Source organism: Nomascus leucogenys, chromosome 6, assembly GCF_006542625.1.
Source record: "Nomascus leucogenys isolate Asia chromosome 6, Asia_NLE_v1, whole genome shotgun sequence".
NCBI lineage: Eukaryota > Metazoa > Chordata > Mammalia > Primates > Hylobatidae > Nomascus > Nomascus leucogenys.
The window spans coordinates 92,939,242-92,967,128 of NC_044386.1; the positions used below are offsets into that span (position 1 = coordinate 92,939,242).

At 43.9% G+C, this 27,887-nt stretch overlaps 1 protein-coding gene across 5 annotated transcripts in view; it reads right to left on the minus strand.

Moving 5' to 3' along the window:
* Window positions 1-27,887, minus strand: part of NPTN (neuroplastin) — a 74,031-nt gene that overhangs the window by 1,086 nt on the left and 45,058 nt on the right. For 2 of the 5 annotated variants that reach the window (XM_012507464.2, XM_012507465.2), the window contains 5 exons: window positions 26,116-26,210; window positions 12,531-12,664; window positions 9,005-9,278; window positions 2,120-2,129; window positions 789-863 (listed from right to left, as the gene is read on the minus strand). In XM_012507464.2, the coding sequence (XP_012362918.1) occupies window positions 803-863; window positions 2,120-2,129; window positions 9,005-9,278; window positions 12,531-12,664; window positions 26,116-26,210 (574 nt within the window). In that variant the 3' untranslated portion in view covers window positions 789-802. Of the gene's footprint in view, window positions 1-788; window positions 864-2,119; window positions 2,468-4,416; window positions 8,665-9,004; window positions 9,279-12,530; window positions 12,665-26,115; window positions 26,211-27,887 lie in introns of all 5 variants that reach the window. The other 3 variants (XM_003267188.4, XM_003267187.4, XR_004030555.1) reach the window with 2 other exon arrangements.

Below are 27,887 nucleotides of genomic sequence, written 5' to 3' on the forward strand. Positions count from 1 at the left end.
GCCACACAAAACTTTGGTTCAAACAGCATGCTCAGGGATGTGGTGTGAAATTCTGATTTCCATGTGCCTAATAAGATGATGACATTCTGGCCCTATTGCTACCTGGCCATTCTCGTCTTGCCCTCAGATGTGAGGTAAGACTAGTAGGCCTCTGGGAATAATCCACCTAAGAAGGTGACAATTTTCACCTCTTTGTAAAGATATAATAGTAGTGGAAAGTATTTATTTTAAAACATGTCTTCTGAAATGGCATTTACATAAATATGTGACACAGTGCACCTGATGGCGGGGCACACTGGCTCATGCCTGTAATCCCAGCACTTCTGGGAGGCTGAGGCACGCGGATCACTTGAGGTCAGGAGTTCAAGACCACCCTGGCCAACATGATGAAACCCCGTTTCTACTAAAAATACAAAATTTAGCTGGGCGTGGTGGTGGGCACCTGTAATCCCAGCTACTTAGGAGCCTGGGGCAGGAGACTTGCTTGAACCCTGGAGGCGGAGGTTGCAGTGAGCCAAGATCACGCCACTGCACTCCAGCCTGGGCAATAGAGTGAGACTCCATCTTAAAAAATCCAAACAACAACAAAAAACAACACAGCTGAAAAATGTTCCTTTCCAGTACCTAAACTGGGCAGACAGAACTGGCTTCATCAGTATCAGCTGCTCTGAAATGAACTAAAATATCTTACAACATAACACCAATTACTGAAGAATTTGTAACAAGGTCAATAGAGGAACATTCATTTGAATATAATTTTTAAGACTGCTACAGAAGGCCATACTTACATTGTAAGCAGTACTTAATTTGTGTTTCTCTGGCGCAAGTTTTTATCTTTGTGATTGTTGGTAGAGTTGGTTTTCCTTTGGAGGAAAAATTGCATTACATGAGTTAAACTCAGTCAATAACTTTTGAAAGTATAACACATGGACATACAGGGACTCTTTCACTTACTGCCATCCCTGGTGTAGTGAGAAATTTTGTGGCACAATATGAGTGCATAAAAAAACATTCCTTAAGTAGCTACAGGTTAAGTATCCCTCATCTGAAATGCTTGGGATCAGAAATGTTTCAGATTTTGAATTTTTTTAGATTTTGGAATATCTGCATTATACTTACCAGTTCAGCATCCCTAATCCGAAAATCCAAAATTCAAAATGCTCCAATGAGCATTTCCTTTGAGCCTCGTGAGCACACACAAAAAACTTCAGATTTTGGAGCATTTCAGATTATGGATTTTGGTAGTAGGTAGACTCAACCTGTATATACCTCATTTTATCCTCCGTTTGACCACCAAGGCAGACAAGTACTTTCCCTTTGATTCCTGAACTATAATTACAATACAAGTGAGAATATGTAAAACTTTTCTCCACTGAACACACCACCACTGTCCCTTCTTGATAAAAGATAATCGTAAGCTGGCAGTGCTGGGCCCTCTGGTACTTAACAAATTTGGGTGCTGTTTGTCTGCTTCTCACTCTTTAGTCCAACTCTAGGAGATTCTGCCGACCTTAGATTGATTCCATAGCTGCAGTACCCTCTCTTGGATACGAGCAATTGTTAATGGGGCTAGAGAGTTTATCCAGGCTACAGTTCAGCCTCAGATTGCATTACATGAGTTAAACTCGGTCAGTAACAACTTTTGAAAGTATAACACATGGAAATACAGGGACCCTTTTACTATCATCCCTGGTGTAGTGAGAAATTTTGTGGCACAATGTGAGTGCATAAAAAAACATTCCTCAAGTAGCTACAGGTTGAGTATTCCTCATCTGAAATGCCTGGGATCAGAAATGTTTTAACATTGACAAAACCGGAAGCCTCAGATATACTGGCCATTTCCCCCACATTTTAAGTATATTGAATACGCAAAATTTGAAAAAAAAGTTTTTTGCATGGTATTCCACTTTGTATGGCCACTGAAAATAAGACTGTATAACCTAGCCTGAGAATCAAGTGGTTTTTAGTCAGATCTGTGTCAAGCTAAGAAATCTACACTGCAACCTTCATTTCTACTCACTGTCTTCCCCTCCAATCTTAGCTACTCCATTTGATTAAACTGCAAACACAACATAATTCAATCAGATACTGTTGAATCAATGTCCAATGAAGTACTTACATTGGTCCAGCTGGTTCATCATCTACATGGTGTTCAGTTTTTTAAAAATCCATGAGAGATAAGAGAAGAAAGGAGAAAACTGTTAGATTCTGCGTAAGGATTAATAGAACAGCAAACTGCAAGTGGCAATCATGGCTACTCACAGCATTTATTAAAGGCCATTCCATCTGGAGGTGCAAAACACTCATGGAGTTATTATTTCTAGATTCAAGTTTAAATGGCAGGTATGTTGTTTCAATGGTTTTAGTTAACACTTTGAATGCTTGTCATGAAAAACTGCAACTGTAGCGGACAGATAGGCTGCAACATTGTTATACTCATCTTGTCCCCAAGTTCCAGTGGTTCACTCTTAAATAGATGAGAAGACAAACCAACATTTCAGTTGTAAAATCCTGCTGTTTGTTTTCTTGTGGTGAATGCATGCAGTTTTGGCTCAATCCTGCAATGTGAATGGATGTGTACAATCTGTACATTTAGCCACACATCCTCACTTCCCCAAAGGGCACTCTGTTTTTCTTGCTGTTTTGTAATCTTTAGAAGAGTCTTTAGTCTGGAGAATGAGATTGAGAAGAGGCAACCACAATAGTTCAACCTAAATTGGGTCAGCCATGCTGGGCTATGCCAGCAACAAGTGTATGTATACCAGAGGATGTTCTGTGACACACCAAGGAAAGCTGAACAGTGGTGACATCCCTCTAGAAAAGACTTCAGAAAGACAGGCTCACTCCTGTGCCCTGGCCAAAACCAGAAGCCAAACCCAGGGGAGCCATGAGATAACTTTTTTAAAATCAAAAAGCTGACATTATGAGTTTAAGCCTTCTTAAATTGATACTTTATGATTCTGATTTATAAGTCTTTCGTGTTTCAACTAAGTGCAACTTGATCCCCTTTAAGCTGAGATATACATTCACAGAAAGAGAATGTTTTAAAAAGACCCACAAGGGAAGGGAACAAGTAAGTGCTCTTAGTTTTTATTATACAAAAGTCAGGTAGACTAAACGATTCAGAACAGTTTGATTTCACTGAAGGCTTCTAGAAAAACTCTCAGCAGGATTCCACAAGGGGGCTTGGTGCACATGAAGCAGTTATGGAGATTACAGTCTCAGTGTAGGCATCTGCAGGAGCACACGTCGGGAGTAATGTCTGTCAGAGGGAGACATTGCTCCACCTGTTCCTTCGAGGCAACGGAGAGGCAAAGCCACCGCCAGCACACACAGTGACTGGAGCAAAAAAGGATTTCAAAAAAAAAGAACTAACCACAAACCAATGACTCATCAGCCAAAACAATAGGCTAGCGACACACTAGTGTCCACAGGAGTCCACTACTAACAACAGTATACACTATCAAACGGGTACAGAGAACAAACTAAGACTTAAGGACACCCAAGACATCTGTGTGCTGTGTATGCAGTGGAGAGATACAAAGACATACCAGGTACTAAGACACACAAGCCCAGCCTAAATTCTCCCCTCACAACATCCTAATGCTCAGCATCCCAGCCAAGCCAGCTCAGCTACATGCTAGGAACTAAGCACTTTGGGGATTTAAATGAAAAGACACAGGAGCAAACTTGGAATATTTTTAGTGCTCTGGCTGTGCACTCGAAAATACAAAATTCTAATGCAAGATAGCCGAATCAAGAATACACCAATCTACTCCCAAATTTAAAATAAAAAGCAGGGGAGGGAGAATCGCAATAGCCAGGCTAATCTTTTCAAAGCATGACACTGTAGGCACCAACCCAAGCACCTCACACCACAGGCTGTTTTTCCTTTTGGAGTGTGGGTATTCCCTGGTGTCTGATTAGTAATGTCACTTTCCAGCCCAACAAGCTGGTAACATGCAAAGGGTTGCATGGAGGTGTTTTAGCGACAGTGCCTCCGGCGTAGCTGCCATGCCTGCAAGTGGGAACAGCTGAGATTCACAAGGGGGCAAAATCCCAGGAGCCCTCTTCATCTGTCTCCCCAAATCCACTTTCACACTGACAAAACAGCCTCATGTCTCCCCACTCTCCTGGACTGAATCACTATCTGCAGCACCACTCTCCCCTACAGGTCAGACAAAAAAATGACTTGACCCCTAACAGGGAAGTCAGGGGAGAGGGAAAGAACAGAATTACAGAAAAAAGATACAGAAACCAAAGTAAATGAGGATTAAACAGCAAACTGAAATCCAAATTAGTTGTGAAAGTGAATGAAGTAAACTTGAAGAAAAGTGTTAACATTATGAACTGTGCATCGTATAGACTGAAGCGGAGATTAAACAAACTCCAAAAGCATGCATATCGCTCACTTACCACCATGTTTTAAGGGTTTGATGCAATTGAGGGGGGAAAAAAAAGAAGTCATAGTAACCGACAAATATCAACATACCCCAAACCCTCAGGCCAAAAGATAGCCAGCTTAAACAATGACTGTTCTCTCCACCTCAGTATTACAGCCACTGGCTAGATGAGACGAAGAGGACTGGGGGGAGAATGGAAACAAGATGCTTCTGGAATCCACCTTATGAGAGTGAAGTTACCGGTGGAGCTGTAGCACACACTGATTTATCTGCGTGTTCCATCTTCCCAACCGAATGGACCACAGCCCTCACTCCCCCTATAGCCGCCTCATCATCTAGAAGGGGTGCTCTGCAATGTCTAGTAAATAACGGATTGCCTAATACAATATCACCTCCAAAAAGATGGCTTTAAAGTCTGAATAATGAAGAGTTGACTCTCTGGTCAAAGGTCCTTTGTCACTGCAGTCATCTCACTAGAAGGTTTTATGGTTTCTAAATCCACTTAAATTTTGCCTGACCTTAGCAGGTTAGCATTAAACCCAAGAGAGACTGAGTTACTTCCTATTTCCTTCCTTGTTTGGTCCTATTGCATTTTCTCCATGAGGTAACTTGTTACTGACCCAGATGGCCCCTAGTTAACAGACCAGACATTGAATGCATGTTTTAGGTATCGTTTTAAAAGTCACATTTCTTTTCCAATATCCCTAACCTGTATAAAGCTTCATATGCTACCAAATGTTTTGGCCAACTAATAGATTTTGGAACATTAGAACAGCTTTTCATTCTAAAGCGTCTAAAAGAGCTTGGATATAACAGAGCCACTAAAAATGGCCCCCCAAAAAACCTCAAATATCTTCTCCGTCAGTAACTTAAAGAGAGTCCCTTTGACTTGCTTATAAAAATTATCCCAATGTAAAAACAGAAAGTTCTTTTTTGGTGCCAGCACTTCTTTTCTTAAATCAGCTCCTGTTTTAATTTGCTGTCTGTGAGGTCACTAAAATATCCAGAAGAACTGAAGTCCTCAGCAACTAAGTGGGTTCACTCCCCATTCCTCCAGGGCCTGGGGAGGGGAGACTTAAGAGCACACACTGACTGCTCCTGGATTGCAGTCGGCAGGACACCAGCACAGAAGGTGCACCCAAGCAGGTGCCCAGCTGTGACATGGATGGAAGGCTAGAGGCTGCTAGCTTGACCTGGTCTTTTTAGAGAATTATCATTTAACGTTTTCAGGGAATACAGTCAAGTGGTGAGTAAAGTGAACAAAACAAAGCTCTTATTTGACTCCATCATTCACTTGTTCCTGAAAATACTGAAGGTAAAGGTGATCTGTAGATTAGTCCACCTACAAGACAACCTAGTGGGCACTGATCCTCAAAGAGACCATACAGGGGACTAAAGGAATGCAGGTGGGAGCTTTCATGTAGGAAATGGTCTGAGAATACTCCAGTAGGTGAAGAAAAAAGACATGGGGCTTTTTTTTTTTTTTTTTAAAGGAAGCAGCTAAACCTCAATCCTAAGCATTTTCAATGTGAGAAATCTAAATTAATATTTGATTTTCTAGTGAAACATACTTAAACTAAACTATGTAAGTTTAAATTTGTGCTTTTATACTTTTGTATTGTTCACTTGGTGCTTTTGTAGTAAGGGGATGAGTTACCAAGAACTCACAGACTGCCCAAAATATGAAGACTGCATTCATATAAAAAAAGTTCAGTGAGTCTGAAATGAGCCATGGGTGTATCTTGATAATAAAGTGTTACTTGGCAAAGCAGAAGTATGCCAGGCCTATTAAAAAATTCCCATTTTCCTAATGGTATAAAAAAAATCCAACACAGAGCCACAGATGGTTATCTGATAGGTAAACACTTATCACCTCTAACACTCCCAAGTTTGTGTCAAATATAATGTACCTCTTCGTTTATTCCAAAAAGAAGTGTATGTATATATCTATATGAAAATTTGGGGAGGAGCACACGGGAAGAAAGCAGACAGGTAAGTTTGTCCTTCCTATGGAGTGCACAGGGGTTGAGGGGAACCGGCTAAAGAAGGAAAAGGCAGAGAAGAAGGAAAACTCACCAAAGAACATTTCAACTTTTTCTTTTGTTTAATGATTACTTCCAGGAAAGAAGAAAAGCGGGCAGGGGTGGAAGCAGGGAGGAGTTTGAGAGAAAGAGAGAAAGAGACGGAGGAGAAAAACAGAATGGAAATACTGGAGCAAGGGCAAGGTGTGAAGATGGAGAGTGGAGCCTGGCCCACACTGGCTGTCAGGAAGGGAAGGAGAGAAGGCAAACATTGCGATCATTCCAGCATCTCAGATTTTTCACCCCAATGCAACAACAACGAAGTAAACGCTGCTTTCATTACAATACTCTCCCAAGAGACTAGAGCAAGGAGGTTTTACTTTGCACTTACCCTGCCGTCATCTCTTTTAAGGGTAGGATTCGTTCACTGTCTATAATAACTTAGTTTAAAAGAGGTACTTTCCCTCCAGGAAGCTGTTCAGATTTGCTGGCCACAGATGTCTCCTATAACAAACTGGTCCCCCATTTGAATTCAGTAACCAAGAAACTCTTACAAAAAGAGAGCTGCTTCCCTGGGCAGGTGTCTGCACTTGTCCAACAGAACAATCCTAACCATTTCTCAAATCTAACCTGCCACATGCACTGCGATAGCAACCTCATAAGCGTGGTGACTTCTTAGGGCAAAGACTAGACCTCTGCTGGGAACACGCTAGGCTGCTGCATCACTCATCAGTGGCAGCCAGCCTTGCCTTAAAATTTAAAAATCAGGTTCTGAAGCCCATCTCTGCCTTCTCTTACCTGACTTTTTAGCTTCTCAACCTTTCCAAAAGGCAGGCTGAGGAAGGTGGTATTGGCAAAGCAAAAGCATTCTGGGGGGATAAAAAGGCCCTTTTCAGGAATGAGGCATAACTGATCCCACAGAGCCAAAGCTGGAAACACACGAAAGCCAACTCTTTCCCTTTACTCCCAGGTCTAAATAAAGGTGCACTGTTGCCTTGGGAGTCCTAATATGTAGCAGGAAAGAGAAATAACCTGGAGAGAAAAAGCATTAGGAGTACATGAAATCCCAAAGAAAGCAGGTTCACTTCATAAAGTAGGAAAGTAAAACTCCTGGGGACACTCCCATGTTGCAGGAAACTAGAGATTCATTTGCAGAGGCTGTCTGCTCCCAGCCAATGTCCCTCCCACGCCTCTGCCCAGCTCACTGCTGAGTGCACATCTGGAGGGCGTCACCAGATATTGTCAGTGTCATCAACAAACCTCCTCACCAGCCACTCAACTTACTGCAGGCAGAGAGATTTAGAACTGCTGAGAAGAAAGGAAAAGATGGGGAAGGGGCTGTTGCTCTCAAACATGTCCTCCCAGAGAGTCTAAAGCCACTGGCATGCCTCTGGGGCCACACTCTTTCTGAGGGAGCACCAGACGTCACTTTGTATTCTCCACTGGACAGCCAGCTCTGTGGGGCAGGATACAGCACCACAGGTGCACAAACACAGGCCCCAGAACAGCTGGACTGTGGCTGGCAACCCCACCATCACCCCGGGTCGGCTACCACTGAGCCCAGGGGCACATCCGTCTAGTCTAGCCAGGGACAGACTAGTGGTGGTAACAGTCGGCCAATTAATTTCTGTACGCTGGTCATGTTATAGGGTGGGGATGGGGAGCCAGCTGGGAACCTGAAGTACTGCAGATACAAGTCTCCATCAGCAGCTTCCCCCTTCACAGGAAAAATCGATCACCAAAAATTTCCCAAGGCTTTTCTGACTCTAGGCATATCCAATAACCTAAGACTTCAGCTCTTGCTCTTTCCGGTGCTCAGTGGTGTGCTGTGGTTCTACTGCTACCATCTCCTCCCTTCTCTGACCCTAGGCCAGCTTGAGGGCACAGCCTCGGGGCGTGGACTCCATTTGTTCCGCCTTCGCTATCTCTGTCTTACACTAGGTGGGTGGATACATCAGACTCTCCTTTGTCTGTGAGACACAGATGGAAAGCCACCCAGCAGAGAGCCTTGGAAACCTATCAAAGGGACCAACCAAGGAACCAAAGGCTGGCTCGTTCCAATGGCTTTTCTGAGAACAGTCTGACTGGGCTGGGGCAGTTACCTACAGGGGCTACACCAGGCAACCATGTGACAACCAGTTAGATACCTTAAATCTGCCTGAAAGGCCAGGTGGCCTGCCATCTTGGGGTGGCTTCTAGGCTTGACTTGGATTCTCCTCAAGCTCAATCTGCCTGATGATCTGTATTGAAGGAGGACAGAGCTGAACAAAGAGACTGACAGCTGCCCATTCACCACATGGGGCCTGAAAGGCAGATGGGACTAGGGTTTGGAAAACACCCAAACAGAGGGAGAGAGCTAAGGACAGCTCTAGATGGCTAATGCAAAAAATAAAATAAAATAAAAATAAAAAATAAAAATAAAAAACTCTTACGGGTAGGGGGTTAGGAACTGGTATAAGAATTTTCCTTCTTTCCTTTAGGGATTGAATCCCAACATCCCTATAGTCCTCTTTGGGTACTTGGAAACCACCCGAAGGAACCAACCCCAGCAGTACAGCTATTTTGTAGGGATGCTCTTACCGTCAGGAACCTCATCTGGCCTCTTCCTCTTCTCATACACAACAATGATCACCACAAGGATGATAATTTCAGCCAGAATTCCCAAGAAAGGCCAGAGTGGGGCCAGGTGGCTCCGCACCCTGAGGACAGTGACAACAGAGGCGGAGCCAATGGCGTTGGTGGCATTACATTCATACTCGCCAGGGTCTTCTGTGATCTGCAGGTTCACGATGTTCAACTCGGTGTAATTTTCCTTGTTGATGATGAAGAAGCGGCCAGAGGTATTAACAATGTCCTGCAAAAAAGTGAGAATACACAAAGGTGAGAGTGAGTAATTGAGCTAATGTTCAAGAGAGGGTGACACTGCTCTCCGTTCTTTTCAGGCACCAGCCAGAACAAGGAAGCAGTGTCTAAGAGGATTTCATTAATGATTTCCCTTCAGTATCAACAACAACAAATCAACACACTTCTGACAAAGCCAGGCAAGCCTCCCTTACCATCGGTCCTCCAGAATTCCCCGACTTCCACGAGATGAGTGCAGGTCCTACTGCCTGGAGACTCAGAAAAGTCCAACAACCTAGTAAATGCTGCCTCAAACACCAGGTAAGAAACCACAGCAGAAAGAGGACGGCGGCAGGAGGGGTGCAACCCCTACAGTCAGGCATGCCTCCAGGACCTCAGGCCTCTCTGATGACCTCAGAGTCAGCACACTGACTTCACGCTTGGTGAGTTCTGAGGAAGTCTCCTTAAACTTCCTCCACAAACAATGCTAAGAACTCACTCCTAGTCAGACTGGGGGAAATTCATAACTTTCCTTTCACTTAAGGACTACAGGGTTAGAGGAAAGGTTATTCAATCAATCAACAAATATTTATGGCTGGGCACAGAGGCTCATGCCTGTAATCTCAGCACTTTAGGAAGCTAAGGTGGGAGGATCGCTTGAGCCCAGGAGTTCAAGACTGGCCTTGGCAACAAACTGAGACCCCATCTCTACAAAAATCAAAAACAACATTAGCTGAGCATAGTGGTGTACACCTGTGGTCCCAGCTACACGGAAGGCTGAGGCAGGAGGATCACATGAGCCCAGGAGGTTGCTGCACTCCAGCCTGGTAGACAAATCAAGACCCTGTCTTAACACAAAACAAAACAAACAAATAAAATAGAACAAATATTTACTAAAATATGCTGCATGCTTTATATCCTACTAAGAGTAGGTGGGAGGGAGAAGGTGAGATAGGGAGAAGACAGATCTAAAAATGAATAAGGAGCTTGGCCTCAAAAGGGAACCAGACATCCAAAAAGGGATGACTGATTACAGGAATGTGTTAAGAAGCTCCAACAGAGCATGTGTATAGAGTGCTGTAGGGCACAGTGAGTGGCCACAGCTGGAAAGAGTCAGGGAAAGCTTCACAGATGAGCTAACATTTGCACTAGACTGTGGAGGAGGACAGCTGATCAAACAGGGAGGAGCAGTGCAGGCAGGGATTCGCATGGGTGCGAAGGCAGAGGTGCAAGAGTGCACAGGCAGAGGTCGGGACTCAGCAGGATGGCTCACTGCACTCAGCTCATGAGATCCCAGCAGGGAAAAAAACAGACTCATGTGTCTTTACCCTGCAACAACTAAGGCACAATCAGAAATAGGAGAGGAAAAGGGGAATATTATCCTGGAAATGATTCTAGATATGGCATACAATCTTGTCAGCATGTGAGTGCAGGTACATCTGAAACGGAGAACTCATAGCTTTTAAAACAGCTAGTCTGTGATGCCTCAAGCTTCATCTTTCAGATTAAAACACATACTGAGTTAATTCCAACCTGCTTTGGCAAAAGCTCAAGGGCACTCCTTCCCAGTGACCAGCAGAGAGAAATGGACATTTCCTCTCCAGTGCCTTAGGAAGTTCAGTGTCTTGTAAAAAAGACTCAACTCAGCATCTTCACCTCTCCAATCCTCATCCTGCTCCTTGTTAACGGGTCTCTGAAATCATCGCTGATGTTGGAGTCATTATCACAACTCAACATTTTATTATCAAGATGTCATGAAGTGGGAAGAATAATGGACTTGAAATTTACAAAAAACTAGATACAACTCTTGGTTTTGCCACTAATTTATCTTGGCTACTATGGAACCCTTCCAAAGAAGCTGGATTAATGATCTTTAAGGTCCTTTTGGATTCTGAAGACTGATAATCAAAGAGGATCCATGGGATCAGAGGAATGCTTGACACCCTCTCTGACAGAAAAGGTAATGGGTCAACAATCGTAATGAGAGAGAAAGTGAGGGTCTAAAGCTCTGACTCCCCAAACACCATCATGAATCATCCCACTGATCGGAAAAGATGTTCTCTTTGACCTTTTCTGGGGCAAATACCGTCAGGTTCCCAATGTCTAAGGCTGCCAAGGCTGCCCTTGGGCCTCCTCAGGTTGCCCCCATTCCTTATCAGTATGTTCTGTGTTGCAGGAATGTACTGGTAATTGCCCTCAGTACCTTGGGCCTCCTCAGGTTGCCCCCATTCCTTATCAGTATGTTCTGTGTTGCAGGAATATACTGGCAATTGCCCTCAGTACCTTGTTTCCGACCAAAAAAACAAGGCAGGTTCTCTACGACCACTTCAAGAACAGTATTTTCTTCAGGATAAATGGACGAGAATTAGGCTCAGTTCTTTCAGTGTCCTATCCTGAAGGCAAGTGATATGGTTTGGATTTTGTCTCCACCCAAATTTCATGTTGAATTATAATCCCCAGTGTTGGAGAAGGGGCCTCGTGGGAGGTGACAGCATCATGGGGGCGGATATCCCCCTTGCTGTTCTCCTGACAGTGAATTCTCATGAGAGCCGGTTGTTTAAAAGTGTGTAGCACCTCCCTCCTTCACTCTCTTCCTCCTCTCCAGCCACCTAGGACCTGCCTGCTTCCCCTTCACCTTCCACCATGATTCTAAGTTTCTCTACTTACAGGGATCACTTAGGAAGAAATAAACAGCAACTGCAGTCTAAAAAATAGGTAAGTTTCAAGGATCAAAGAAGCCTGAGGGAGAGGCTAATTCTTTGGATTTAGCTTTATCTTAACTATATTACCTGTCAATGCCTCACCTTCAGTTACAGTAATCTGAAAGCAATAAAACTCAAAGCAGGCCAGATGTCACTATGTTGTCTAAAACAGAAAAGATCATCTTTCCTGTGTTTCCTGAGGCCTCCCCGACAATGCTTCCTGTAAAGCCTGTGGAATCATGAGCCAATTAAACCTTTTTTCTTTATGAATTACCCAGTCTCTGGAAGTTCTTTACAGCAATGTGAGAACGGACTAATACAGCGAGCAATCTAATCTCTTACCAGATGGACAGCTTTAACAAATCATGTATAGGGATTTTTGTGCTGGAAGAGACTGTCAATGACCTCTTGATTCATGCTGTAAACCGTTCATGACTCTAGAAAGGGTGACCCTCGCCATGCACACATCCGAGGATACAGCTACTACAGTAACTGACCCACATGTCTGGACCTCTGCAGGGAAAACTCCAGCAACCACAGACCCGGGCCTGCCTCCTACTCACCATGGGCATCCCGTTCTCCTTCTTGCGCCATATCCAGTCGGGGTGGGGGTAGCCAACTGACTTGCAATACATCGTGGCATCCTGCCCTTCATTCTTGTTCTCACTCCGTTTATGGCCAGTGATGTCAGGAGCGGCTGTGAGAAAGCGTTAGACGCAGTTACCATGGAAGCCTACTCCAAACAGGATACAAAGGCCCCACCTTCTGGCTCAGAGCCCTGCTTGTAATGTAGTCAGTCTTTATGCTTACTTTCATACTCAGCTTTGATGAAGAGCATTTCAGGTCAGAATAGGGTAAAGGGACCAACCCCATCCTCTACCTCCCACCCGCTAAAGATGCCCAGGCAGATACCAGGCTCTACTAATGTAGGTGATTCTCCAACCTACTGGAAAAGGATGCAGGTCCAACTGCCCTCAATTAAGCCCACCTTTAAAGAAAATGCAAACAAATGCTATTATCTCTTCTATCAGCCCAAGTTTTTTCTTAAAATACCTGCATGAACAACAATTATGCATCCTGTCAAATATCACACATTCCCTTAAGGAAATGAGATTCTGAGATAAAACAACTATAATCAAGTCCTATTACAAGGTATGTAAAAACAATGAATGCTTGGAGAAGCTACTCAATGAATAACAATGACCAAGGCTCTCCCAGGAAAGAGGGAATCCAGAAACTGGTCTTCACAAGGAGGAAGAAAGGAATGAAGAGGAAATTCAACCAGTGTCCCAAGAGATTTTTTTCTTTAATTGAATGACTGATTGAGATGGGGTCTTATTCTATCATCCAGGCTGCAGCATAGTGGCATGATCACTGCTCACTGTAGCCTCAAGCTCCTGGGCTTAAGTGATCCTCAGCTCCCAAGTAGCTAGAACTACAGGCACATGCCACCACACCTGGTTAATTTTTAAATTTCTTGTACAGACGGGGTTTTACTATATTGCCCAGGCTGGTCCTGAACTCCTGACCTCAAGTGATCCTCTCACCTTGGCCTCCCAAAGTGCTGGGATTACAGGTGTTTGCATCTGCACCTGGCCCTAAGACCTTTTATTAACAACTTAAGAATCTGCCTTGGACACCTGATTTGCAACAATTTCCTAGACTGAACCCAATATAGAAGGAATTTCAAGACATGCTAGAGGCCGTTGGTCTTCTCTATTTATAGGGATCACTTAGGAAGAAATAAACAGCAACTGTAGCCTAAAAATTAAGTTTCAAGGATCAAAGAAGCCTGAGATAAAGGCTAATTCTTTGGATTTAGCTTTATCTTAACTATATTACCCGCCAATGCTTCACCAGTTACAGTAATTTTTTTGGAGACAGAGTTTCGCTCTTGTCGCCCAGGCTGGAGTGCAATGGTGTGATCTTGGCTCACTGTAACCTCCACCTCCCGGTTTCAAGCAATTCTCCTGCCTCAGCCTCCTGAGTCGCTGGGATTATAGGCATGCGCCACCATGCCCAGCTAATTTTGTGTTTTTAGGAGAGATGGGGTTTCATCATGTTGGTCAGGTTGGTCTTGAACTCTTGACCTCAGGTGATCTGCCCGCCTTGGCCTCCCAAAGTGTTGGGATTACAGGCGTGAGCCATCACGCCCGGCTAATTTTGTATTTTTAGGAGAGATGGGGTTTCACCATGTTGGTCAGGCTGGTCTCGAACTCCTAACCTCAGATGATCTGCCCGCATCGACCTCCCAAAGTGTTGGGATTACAGGCGTGAGCCACTACACCTGGCTGGGTTACAGTAATCTGAGAACAATAAAACTCAAAGCAGGCTGGATGTCACTCTGTTATCCAAGATAGGAAAGATAATCGATATGCCTTGGTCCCAATTCCAGTTTTGTTGGTTCTTTCGTTATTCTGGGCTTTGCTGCTATAGCCATTATCAAATGGAGACACCTCGTGTCCTTGTCTACCTCCCAGTGTTCCTGCATAGATGAACAGGATGTCGAAACATTCATCTTGAGACTGTAGAAGCCTGTACAATTGCACTGGGGCTAATCTCATGTTCCACCTTTGACTGGCTCGGCTTTTCTTGGCTTAAAAACAATGCAAAGCCCTACTAGTCACAGGATGTGCTTCCCAGGCACAAACTGGTTTTAGACTCATCCTCCAGAGACACCTGGATGGGTATGCACTGGGCAAGGCCCCAAGCTGTCTCTGTAACCAGTCCCTGCCAAACTGAGGCCTGCTGAGTAACACTCAGTGTGAAGTGTTTTCTAGATAGTACGTTTCAAAGGAAGTATCTTTTTTTATTTCCAGGCCAAGTTTCTTACTACAGAAGGAAGTGGTCAACCTGGCTCTATCTCATTCCCACAAAACCAGACTTTTCCCACAACTACTCAGTCACTTCTTAGGCTGACTGTTCAACCCGGTCACCCTTTCTCAGAGCTTACTTCAGTCAATAAATTCCAAGCACTCCAAGGAGCAGGCTCCATAGCCACACAGGACCCAGCATGTCCGAAGCATTACCATGTGCTGCTCCAGCCAGCCATGCTTCATTCATCTGGCAAACACCTGCTGAGCACCCACTACACACCAGATATGTCAGACTGGTTGGGTAAGGCTTTTGTGATGAGATGAACTTTAGCATGGTCGTGAGGAAAGTAAGGGAGTATATACAAGTTTCCTGACCTGTGGTAAGTAAAGAATGTCACTTTTTTCTTTTTTTGAAACGGAGTCTCTCTCTGTTGCCCAGGCTGGAATGCAGTGGTGTGATCTTGGTTCACTGCAACCTCCGCCTTCCGGGTTCAAGTGATTCTTCTGCCTTGGCCTCCCAAGTAGCTGGGATTATAGGCATCTGCCACCACACCTGGCTAATTTTTGTATTTTTAGTAGAGATGGGGTTTTACCATGTTGGCCAGGCTGGTCTCAAACTACTGACCTGAAGTGATCCACCCGCCTCGGCCTCCCAAAGTGCTGGGTTTACAGGCATGAGCCACTGCACCTGGCTAAGAATGTCACTTTCTAACAGGCCAGGAACCCCAAGTTATCTTGGAACCTCAAGAGGAGAGGAATTTGCCCAACTCGTAAGTATTTGAGGGTACAAACCCATGGCTGGGCTCGACTTTTTGAAAGTCTTATCTGAGATTCTTCACGGAACAGAGTTGTCAAAGCCAATTTAAAAAGCCTAAGTGAAAAATAACTATTCTTGCTGCACTTTATGCAAATAATCAGGCCAAGTACAGTAAGAATAAGTTTATTTTATAAATAAATCAGTTCTATCATGATTTGTTTTTAATAAAAATGGGGACTGGAGAGAGAAAAATTATGCTTCAAAAGAAAAACTATAGTATACTGTTGTTAGCTGTTCTTGAGGTTTTTTTCTGCAGTTTAGATGAAATTCTAAATTCTTTGTGGGTTGGAAGGCCCCAAACTAATGCTTTCAAATCTTTGCTTTTAAAATTGGGAATTGTACTCCTCATCCTAGGACTCGTTATTTACCTTATAGTAGGCTGTTCACTTAAACACTGTAGTAAAACTATAGATGAGAGTAGTAATGTTTTTCCCACACAAGCCTTGGAATCCTAGCCAGGCCTGCATGAGTACACTCAGACAGTAACAAAGCAGTTCCACTCTTCTCACCTTGGGGTTCACTCCCATTCCCACTACGTCCCCTATCAGCAGGAAGAAGCCAGAGTGATCGACGGCCTTTTCCCATCTTCAGAGCCTACACCTTAAGATTAAGGTGTTATAAAACCCAAAGGGAGGGACTGAAACCGTCTTTGCAAAATTATGACTGAGACAGTGAAAGAGATCGAACTTAACTGCTCCATCTTACTTCTAACCTCCAAGCTGTCCTTGTTCACTCCTGGGCGCAGGCTGAACTAACTTTGGGAGAAACTTATAGTTTAAACAAAGATGGTAACAACCCTTTCCCAAAACAGACCCCCTTCTTGTCTGGGGACTAGATTGCCTTTGTAGGACTAACATTAGCCACAAGATTAGAAATTATGGTTTAGGAGTCATGCAGCTGGAGGCTACAAGATTCTGACCCTCCCTAAACTGCTCCTAAGATCAGTGCTTGAGATATTTTGCAGACCTTGCATTTGATGGATCAGCTGGCCCCACCCAGATCAATAAACAGGCTCATCTGATCTTGTGACCCCCACCCAGGAACTGACTGAGCACAAGAAGACAGCTCCAACTCCCTATGATTTCATCTCTAACCAATCAGCACTCCTGGCTCACTGGCTTCCCCTGACCCACCAAGTTATCCTTAGAAACTCCGCTCCCTGAATGCTAGGGGAGACTGATTTGAATAGTAATAAAACTCTGGTCTCCCAGCAAAAAAGAAAAGAAGGGAGTACGTCACACGTATCTGTAGGAAGAACACTCTAGGTCGAGGGAAATGCAAAGGTCTTGAGGTAGGATTGTGCTTGTTATGTACAAGGAACAGCAAAGAGGATTTGACTGGAACATAGTAAGCAAGGAGAAGAGAGCAGGAGATAAAAGAAATTAGAGAGACTGGGGACCCAGATTAGACAGGACTTTGTAGGCCACCATAATGACTTTGGCAGTTATAGTGAGTCAGCCGGGAAGCCACTGGTGAATACTATGTGCAGGTATAAAATGATGGGTGTGTTTTAACAGGCTCCCCGTGGCTACTATGTGAACAAGAACTGCAGAGACAGCAGTGGAAGCAAGACCAAGCAGGAGGCTATTAGAGTAACCCAGGCAAGGGAGAGGCTGGTTTCCATGGGGGCAGTAACAGTGGAAATAACGAGAAATGCTGAGGTTCCAGGTATATTTTGGAGGTTGAGTTAACATATTTGCTAATGGATTGAATGTGGACTGTGAGAAGAAAAGGAGTCAAGGATCACGCCAAGGTTTTGGCCTGAGTAACTGTTAGAACGGAGTTGACAGTTAACTAAGATGAGGAAGATTGCAAAAGAATAAGAGTGTTTTTTGTTTGCTTAATCTTAGTTTGTTCTGTTAAAAGACAGAGAAACAGTGGTGGTAAAAACCAGAAGGTCAAGGTCTAGAACATGGTAAGTTTAAGATACTTATTTAACATATGGCTAGGTGCGGTGGCTCACGCCTGTAATCCCAGCACTTTGGGAGGCCGAGGTGGGCAGATCACCTAAGGTCAGGAGTTTGAGACCAGCCTGGCCAACATGGTGAAACCTTGTCTCTACAAAAATACAAAAATTAGCCAGGCATAATGGTAGGGTGCCTGTAATCCCAGCTACTTGGGAGGGTGAGGCAAGAGAATCGCTTGAACCCGGGAGGTAGAGGTTGCAGTAAGCCGAGATCATGCCATTGCACTCCAGCCTGGGCGACAGAGTAAGATTCTATCCCCCCCCCAAAAAAAAAAAAAAAAAAAAAAAAGATACTTACTTAATATCCAAGTATTGGGAGGCCAAGGCAGGCGGATCACGAGGTCAGGAGATCAAGACCATCCTGGCTAACACGGTGAAACCCCGTCTCTACTAAAAATACAAAAAATTAGCCGTGCATCGTGGCAGGCACCTGTTGTCCCAGCTACTCAGGAGGCTGAGGCAGGAGAATGGCACGAACCCGGGAGGCGGAGCTTGCAGTAAGCTGAGATCACGCCACTGCACTCCAGCCTGGGCGACCGAGCGAGACTCCGTCTCAAAAATAAAAATAATAATAATAATAATAATCCAAGTAAAAATATCAAGTAGGCAGTAAAACAGCCAAGTCTGGAGCTCAGGGAAATGTTCTATGTTAGAGATATAAATTTCAGATTATCAGCTTATATGTGGTACATTTTCCCATTTTCATTCTCCTTTGACCCAAAGAGGACACCCACTTTGGGCCAGTTATTGGCAATAGTACTATGAATTCAGTACTATCAGCTTTTGCTTTGGGGACTCATTTCCAAGACTGTACCTTAGAACCATCTAGAATGCTAAAAGTTGAGTCAACAGCTGCACTGCCTCTGAAGTCACTATTCTGAAAGGACCCAGACTTAAAGGTCAAGATTGGGAAGGGGGCTAGGAACAGTCTTCACTCCTGCCTTGGTGTGTGGGAGGAGAAGACCACCACTTCCCCTCTTTATTCGACACTCTGGGAAAGGGTGGCCACCATACTGGGGGACACTCAACCAACCAATGGAGAGGCCGGCACACTGAGGAACTGAGGGCCACTGCCAAGAGCCGTGTGAGTGAGCTGTACACATGGAGTGGATCCTCCAGCTCTGGTCAACCTTTCAGATGACTGCAGCTCCAGCCAACAGCTTGACCAAAATCTCAGGAAAGGCCCCAAGCCAGAACACCCCACTAAGCTGCTCCCTAATTACTGACTCACGAAAACTGTGAGGTGGTAAGTGCTTATCATTTTATGCCACTAAGTTTTGGGGTAATTTATTATGCATATTTGTATGTATAGATACAAATATACCAATTGATGAAGCAGACATTACCCCACATTTTAAAATTGGAAAACTCAAGTTTGGAAAAGTAACTTAATGTTTAAATGGTAAAGCTAGAATCCAAGTTCAGGGTTGTCTGAATCCAGAGACCATGGTTTTTGTACTTTAACATACTGAGGGGAAAATAAACTAGAACAGAGTCCACAAAAATAAAAATATACAACATGCGAGGAGGGAGACCATCAGGACAAATACCTAATGCATGTGGGGCTTAAAACCTAGATGATAGGTTGATAGGTGCAGCAAACCACCATGGCACAAGTATACCTATGTAACAAACCTGCACGTTCTGTACGTGTATCTCAGAACTTAAAGTAAAATTTTAAAAATATATATTTATATATGTATATATTTATATGTGCATTATACATCATGCATTACTGGTAACTGCAGAGCAAAGAGCCCAAAAGTTATCTTTACTTATAGATGTGCTAAAACACCTTAGACCCAAAGCAGAACTGATTTACCAGTCAGACTTTACTCTGTATTAGTGTAGCATAAAGACAGAGCTTCAGACCTGAAAACATGGAAATCTGGACTTGATCTCGACTCTATTACTCACCAACTGAGTAACCCAGGGCAGATCACGTCAAATACTCTGAGTTTTAGTATTGTAAAATGACAGTAACACTCACATGTTTCAGAGGTCTTGTGAGGATTAAATTACATCTCCGTACTAATCTAGAACATGGTTGGAACTCAGGGTCAAGCATTTAAACATCAGTCAGGGAAAGGAAAGGCTAAGGCTTGGACTCTGTCATTAGTTCTAAGAAATCAAAGATACTGATTACTATGTGCTCTCCCCATTTGCTGATACAAACAGGACTTTTGTTTGTAGCTCTAAAAATAAGGTTTAATCAGGTCAGATACTGATAAATTATCTGATTAATGGCCTATTTTAGTGCCTCACCTTCTATGGGCTTGCCATTTAATAAGGGACCGCTTAACCAGATTTTGTTGGTCTAAAAGCAGGTCTGAGCATCTAACTAAGCCTTCATATCCTGAAGGAGACAAGAGACGATACTCTGTGCTTCCCTTTACCCTCTTAGTGGGGCACAGACTAAGTGGCAAGAGCAAGGGGTAGAAGCAACAAAGTAACAAAAAGACCCTTAGAAGAGATCTCTGATCCACTCAGGAATTCATTCATTCTCTGGCCTTGTTAGTCACATATTCTAGTCACACTGGTTAATTGATATTCCTCCAGTATCCTAATAAACAGCAACACAGGGGTCCCAAAAGAGTCTCAGTTACCCAACAGCACCTGACCCAATTTCATTATCTGGGCAGTCTGGGACTCTGGCTGAGGACAAATACATGTTCCTCAGTACCCTCTGCTACCCAACCTGGTGCACTTAGAGCAAAGGGTCAGCTTCTAGGCCAGGCTGGATGCTGTAGAAACTGTCAACTCAGGCCATGGAGGCGCATTTCAGATGATATTAAATAAAGTTAACAGAACAGACTTAAGAAAGTGATCAAGATATAAGGCCTCTTTACAGACACTGCTTATATGGTGCTCACTTTTTTTTTTTTTTTTTTTTTTGAGACGGAGTTTCACTCTGTTGCCCAGGCTGGAGTGCAGCAGCGCGATCTCAGCTCACTGCAACCTCTGCCTCCCGGGTTCAAGCGATTCTTCTGCCTCGGCCTCCCGAGTAGCTGGGACTACAGGCGGGCACCGCCACGCTTGGCTAATTTTTGTATTTTTTAGTAGAGACGGGGTTTCACCATCTTGGTCAGGCTGGTCTGGTCTTGAACTCCTGACCTCGTGATCTGCCTGTCTCAGCCTCCCAAAGTGCTGGGATTACAGGCGTGAGACACCACGCCTGGCCTTGGTGCTCACTTCTTAAAGCATGTTCATAACCTAGCAACTTATTTTCAAAGAAAATCTATCCTTAAAGGTGTTGTCAATGAGTAGGCTGTTTCCAAGTAAACACAGAGATTCTGCATTTACAGTCTATTTGCTTCCTTCATGCAACCTATCAAATCCCAAAAACACCTATCTTTGTGGTGGACAAAATGAACACTTGGCTGAAGGCAGTGGGAGAGTGAAGATTTACTGCTTGCCAAGAGCTATGCCCAAGAAGGAATATGAGACCGGTCAAGACAGAAGCAAGAAGGATGCAGGCTTTTGGCTCAAACAAGCATTCTCCACCCACAGCAGATTCATCATTGGTTGTGAACACTAAAGCAGTCTAGGACAGGCGCCTCCTTCTGCAGGTGAAACCACTGAGTAAGAGGTGCAGAAGTTTCCTCAAAGACAGTGATCCTCAATCCTGGCTGTATACCATAATCACCTGATGTGCCTTAATCTGATGCCCAAGCCACAGTTCATATGAATTAAATCAAAATGGAGAACCATTGTTCTATCACCTTTCCTGGCACCAGTACTGGAGGTCAGATACCCCCCACAAGACAGGGAGATGAGTGGGTAGAGGTGTGGGAGTCATTCAGGTGACTTTTCCAAGCTGAGAAACTGACAAATTGAAATTTTCCAATAACACTAGGAAAATGGACTTGGAAATCACTTCCTTCAATAACCAACCTCTCCCAGCCTACATCTTTCTCCCGTGCTGGATGCTTCCTGCCCTCAAACATCGGACTCCAAGTTCTTCAGCTTTGAGACTCGGACTGGCTCTCCTTGCTCCTCAAGCTTGCAGGCAGCCTATTGTGGGACCTTGTGACCATGTAAGTTAATACTTAACAAACCCCCACATATGTATCTCCTATAAGTTCTGTCCCTCTAGGAAACCCTAATACACAACCTCTCATCTCTGTCCACATAAGGGAACCTAGACCGTCAGAGCCACACAGAACAAAGGAACCTTAAAGATGAGCTATCTCCTTCTACTTCATCAGGCACTTGAGGAAGCTGAGACCCAGAGAAGGGAAGTGACTGGTCAGAGTCACTGTGTTTAATGGCAGGACCACAATTAGAACACATTTCTCCTAACTCTTAGTCAAGGCCTTTTAAATGTTACATGCTCAACAGAGCACCATGGCTTGGTGCTTAGGAGCACAGGATCTGGTGCTAGGGTGCCTGAGTTAGAACCCTGGCTCCACCAGTTAACTCTGACACTGGGCCAGTTATTCCCTCAAGCCTCAATTTTCTCACCTGGGAAGTAGAGATAATAATCGCACTTATCCCATAGAGTTGTGGACACTAAAGGAGAGAAAAGGAACAAATAATGCACCTAGCACAGTGCCTGACTAACATAAGTGTGCAATAATGTTAGCTATTCTTATTAAGGAAGGTCAGGGTGGCACCTTGAAGAGAGGAAAAGAAAGTGCAGGTATGGTTTTTGGGTTGAAGTTAATGTTCAAAATGCCCCAGCAGCTTCATATTATTATGCCTTCAAAGACTTCTCAAGTCACGGCAATTCTGAGTCAGAAGCAGGTTGCTTTGACATCAGTTCTGACCTAAAGGATGTCACAACCTCTACGCATCCTCACCTATCACACTAGCTGCCTTTCCTGACTGTCAGTGAAGAAAGGACGGTGGAGATGCTGTGCATGCTGAAAGTGCTGTGTGAATGTGGTCTGTGTATCACTGCTCTTCACAATGATCTTCATCCCCACCACACTGCCTTAGCCAGTCTGGATTAATATGTCACTTGTAATGCACCATGACAGAGTAGGAAATAGGAAGGCAGGGCAAGGCCACTTATAGATATCCTAACCTTTATTCTTAATAGTCAAATATAGAGAGAGCTAAGGAGTAGGGAGGAGAAAAACAAGATCCTGGCTCTCACAGCAACCAAAAGACTGAAACTCATTTGAAATGTCCAATAAGGAGGGTGAGATGAACCTAGTAAGACAACAGCCTCAACCCCCTTCTGGGCTGGGATGTGCCTCTCACAAGAGGCAGTGACATATTTGTTGCAAAGGATTGGATGACCAACAAAATCCTTTTCCAAAAACAGCAATAAAATTCAAACTCTTTCTTTCTTGTACTAACCAAAATGGTTAAGGGATAAGGATACTGCTTGGGAGTCATGAGAGCAATTTTTTTTCTTTTTACTTTGTAAATGATATCGGGATTTTTAATTTGCTTTTTTGTGAGCACTTTTTTTTTTCAAAATTTTAGAAAAGGAAGGAAGGAGAAGAGGGAAGGAGTAAGGGGCAAAAGGTTGAAAAATTATAGGGATAGAAAATTTCAACATCTATTCATTCACGAATTCTCTGTAAGGTGTGCACTCTGGTACCACAGCCTCTGAAGAGTCACAAGCTGAGGACAGAGATGCCCTCCTCAGTATTAGCTGAGTGGATCCCAGGGGGGTGGGGCTTTGGGCTCCACAAGGCCTCATCACTGCTGTCTTCCCTCTCCTGACCAGCCCTGCTCCATCTTCATTCTCCGCATATGTGCAGATCACCTGCCGAATACCTGAGAAACATAACCCTCAACTGTATCTTCATGTTTATACTATGCCACATTGTGTCCTTTAAAAAAAAAAAAAAGGAAGAGAATTTAAAAACCTGCTTCAGGTACAAGGCCTCCCCCACTACATGTAGATACTCCTATCCTCCAAATTCCTTTCTTGACGGTGATCTACAGGCTTTGGTTAAAAAACATGATCATCTTGGCTCTGTTCCCAGGCCACTGTCCCTCTGTCTGGTTCCTTCAGCCTTCTTTTCTTTTGTAGACTACAGATAACTCAAGGTTTGGTAATCTGACAGATAATGCCCAGTCCCTGGCTAGGTTAAATCCTTCACTTCCCACAGTGCCGAGCCCAAACACCACCCCAGAAATGTTCTGAAAGACAGGAAAAGGCAGATGGGAAAGAAATGGCTGAGAGCAGAATAGATGTTGAAGAAATATATATGCATGGTCTGAATTATATGCCCTGTTGTGCTGATTCAGTTAAAGCCACACAGGAAGATTCTGAGAGACTCCTTTCAGCCAAGAGGCCACTGATGTTCTCGGAACCTCTCTGTTCTCAAGTACAACTACCTCTTAACTCTCTATTACTCAGCAGATTTTTCAAATCACTACAGCTATAAAAAGATAACTGTCTCTTATCCCCACCCTGGAGACACTAGGGGAATAAAATGAGGGTTTCTATTAAAATGTTTTCGGAACTAACATACAGACATGTACTACTCCAAATGCAAGGCAGTTTTTCTACCCCAACCACAATTGGAGGTTAGCCTAGAATATGATCCTGGGCCTATGGCAAACCTTTTAAAACTTATACAGAAAAAGCGAAGTGTTCATAGTCTTTACCAGACTCAACTATCCATAACTTGGAAGACAAGACATTAAACATTGAGCTCTTTTCTATCCAGGTGTTGGGGGGAGAAGGAAAGACAGACTAGAATTCTTTACAAATTTTCTTGAGAGATAAACACACAGTCTATCTATCCAAGGTGGTCCAGAATGTGGTTTAGGATATTTATTAAACAGAATTCCCTCAAGGTCTACTTCTGTAAAACCAAGATACCACCATCTGCCTCACCTTCTACACAGGGCTATTTGTACAGTGAGAATGCAACAGTGCATAGTAAGCACCTTGAATATAACACGTAAGTTGTAACTTGCTCTGCAAATACTCCTGGCCTACAGCATCCTATTCTCTGACCCTGGCAACTGCTGCTTCCTACCTGCTGAAGAGACTATGAAGAAAGATGCCTCTAGGGCCACTAAACCCCCACCTTCGTAAGCAGCCAAACAAATGGAAAAACCATTTTGATTTCCACCCTTGAAAGTGCTATTTAGAAATCATTAACTCAAAGTCACTAACGATTACAGTTAGTTAGGACTAATTATCTCTTAGGCTTGGTGAGCACAATGAACTAGACACCCCAGTTTCCTTCCCTCACCCACCCTGCCTCTCTGCACTTGGACTTTGTGCCGAAGGCTCAGCCAGGAACGCTGCAGGGCCTCAAGTCTCACAGAGAGGTCTCCCCACACAATTCAGCTCACCTAGGCTGGGGAAAGCCCTCACTGGCTTAGAGAAAATGTTTTCCCACATCCTTCATCCTCATGTTGAATACATGTGGTATTCTTCTAAAATGGGTAGAAACCAAGGTTTCTCCAAGAAAAGCCACTAAAAAAATCAAATGCCAAGTTCTCTGGCCCACTGTGACCTGTAACTGTAACTCCTTTAGGCATTCAGAATTAAACTGGCAGCTGGAGGAGGCAGTGGCCATCCCTACATCAACCCACAAGTTTAGGACTGTGTCACCAAGATACTACTTTCTTTTAATAACACCATATAATGGAAACTTTGAATGTGTCTAAGCCTTTCTTGAATCTGCATTTTTAACCTTCCAAATATTTTAGGAAGACCTGAATACCTATTATACAGGCCCTTCCTTCTCCTAAATTTGTCCTTCTAGCTTCCAGGGATAACTTTATGGATTTAAAGAACAAGTCTGTGTCCTTACTAAGCAAAATGAGAAAGACTGAAAATAAAAAACCTGACCTCAAACAGTAGCCCTGCCTTCTCGTGATAATTTTGTGAGAGTAGAAAAAACATTGGATTGGGGGTCAAGACCTGTGTTCTAGACTAGCTCTGCCACAAACTCACTGTGTGACAGACAGCTAGAGGTTTCACTATTCTGGGTCTCAGATGCTTCTTTGAAATAACTTAGGAAAGCTGAAATTTATGATGTTGGCTGACTCCAACTTTTATAGTTCTGTTTGCCCTTCTTGGAACTTTCTGCTACTGTCTCATCTTTCAAAGGTTCCTATTAAAATTCTAATGAATTATCCACAAACAGCTGATGTCCACTCTGCACAGTGTACTTTCCCCTCAATCCTGCTGGCCCACAGAAGACCTATGTAATCATACTTGTAAGGCACTGATCTAAGAGCTTTACAAAGCCTTGGGCCATAGGAGCTGCCAACATTCAAACATTTTTGACATATAAAAACAGCAATTTTATGCAGTTCAATCCATTAACTTATTTAATCCTCCTAAAAGACCCATGATGTAAGTACTGCTGATACCCTCATTTTAAAAATGAGGAAAAGGAAGCAAAGAGAAGTTAGTAAACCACCAAGGCCACACAGCTAGTAGATGATGGGGTTTGAATTTAAACCTAGGCAGCCACGCTCCTGAGCCTGTGGCCTAACCATAACATTATATTGTGTCTCGACATGGAAAGAAGAGGAGCTTGAAGACTGGGACTCCAGACCAAAGTACTGTCTTGGAAGGAGAGTGAGAGGCTCACACCACAGCCTCTGCTGGGTTGTACCTTTCACTTCAATGGTGGCGTTTGCTTTAGGAGCGCTGACAAAGTGATATACGCAGTGGTATTCGCCTGAATCCTCAGCTCTCGGCTTATTGATCCTGCAGAGATGAGAAGAAAAACCAAGTGAGGAAACTGGGAACGGTCAAAATATACAACAGAAGGAGAATCAAAGGGGTAATCAGGGATCCTGCTCTCCAAACCCTTAAAGCAACTCACCTCCTTCTAACTAAAAGCAAAAATCCCTCTCTGTGCATCCTAAAACATTAACGTCTTGCTCTTTTCCAGGTGCCAAGAATACAAAGATGGAACAGCAACATGGTCCCTAACCTTAGGATGCTCTGGTTTATTGGGAAAAACAAAATGCAAAAGAAGTAATCAAAATAGAAGGATGTCCAAAGTACTATAGTTTATATTCAGATATACAGTATAAAACCATCACGGCTGGGCATGGTGGCTCACCCCTGTAATCCCAGCACTTTAGGAGGCTGAGACGGGTGGATCACGAGGTTAGGAGTTCAAGACCAGCCCGGCCAAGATGCTGAAACCCCGTCTCTACTAAAACTACAAAAATTAGCTGGGTGTGGTGGCACACACCTGTAATCCCAGCTACTCGGGAGGCTGAGGCAGGAGAATCACTTGAACCCGGGCAGCAGAGGTTGCAGTGAGCCAAGATCACGCCAATGCACTCCAGCCTGGGTGACAGAGCAAGACTCTGTCTCAGAAAAACAAAAACAAAAACAAAAATCACTAAAAACCTCTTGTTCACCTGGTGGTTCCAGTCAAACAAGAGAAACAAACAAACAAAAACAAACAAAAAGCACAAGCTTTCTGAGCTTCTCCAAAGACCTTGTTTTGGTAGTTCTGTTCTTCCTACCTTGTCTTTTAGTAGCATGCGTTTCCACAAGTCTACTCGCTAACAGGACCCAGGCATAGTTTAAAGAAAGAGAAAAAAATCTGCCATCAGAGCATCAGCCACAGACACGCAGCAAAAAGTCTTGTGATAAACCCCAGGGACCTACATGATCTGGCCCCTATCTATATCCCTAGCTCCATCCCATGCCACTGCCCAGCTCTTCTGGTCTCTCTTCAGTTTTTCAATGCACCAAGCTTGTTCCCACCTCAAAACCTCCACACAAGATGTTCCTTTACAGAGAATGCTCTTCTCATCACTCTTAAGTCTACCTAACTCCTTTTCCATCAGGTCTTGGCTTACATGTCAGTTTATTCCAGCCCCAATCTAAATGTCATCCCCTTCCACAACATTCTCTCTCACACTACTCTGTGCTTCTTCACAATACTTATCATGTGTCTGATTATATATTTATGTGATTACTAGATTAATGTCCGACTTCCCAACAGACCAAGTTCTATGTGGATAGGCACTGTTTATTCAGCATACTATCCCATACCGAGCACCTAGCCTGGTGCCTGGAATATGGCAGGGGAATGAATAAATGAATGAATTACTGAGTGAACACAAACACAGAGTGAGTATCTGTGCACAGATTCAGATCAAGTTAAGCAGAGTGACAGGAAGGGCTGTAAGAAGAGTGTATGGGTCAGGCGTGGTGGCTCACACCTGTAATCCCAGCACTTTGGGAGGCTGAGGTGGGTGGACTGCTTGAGCCCAGGAGTTTGAGATCAGCCTGGGAAACATGGCGAAACGCTGTCTCTACAAGAAATAAAAAAATTAGCTGGGCAAGGTGGTGCGTGTATAGTCCTAGCTACTCAGGAGGCTAAGAGGTGGGAGGATCACTTGAACCTGGGAGGTCAAG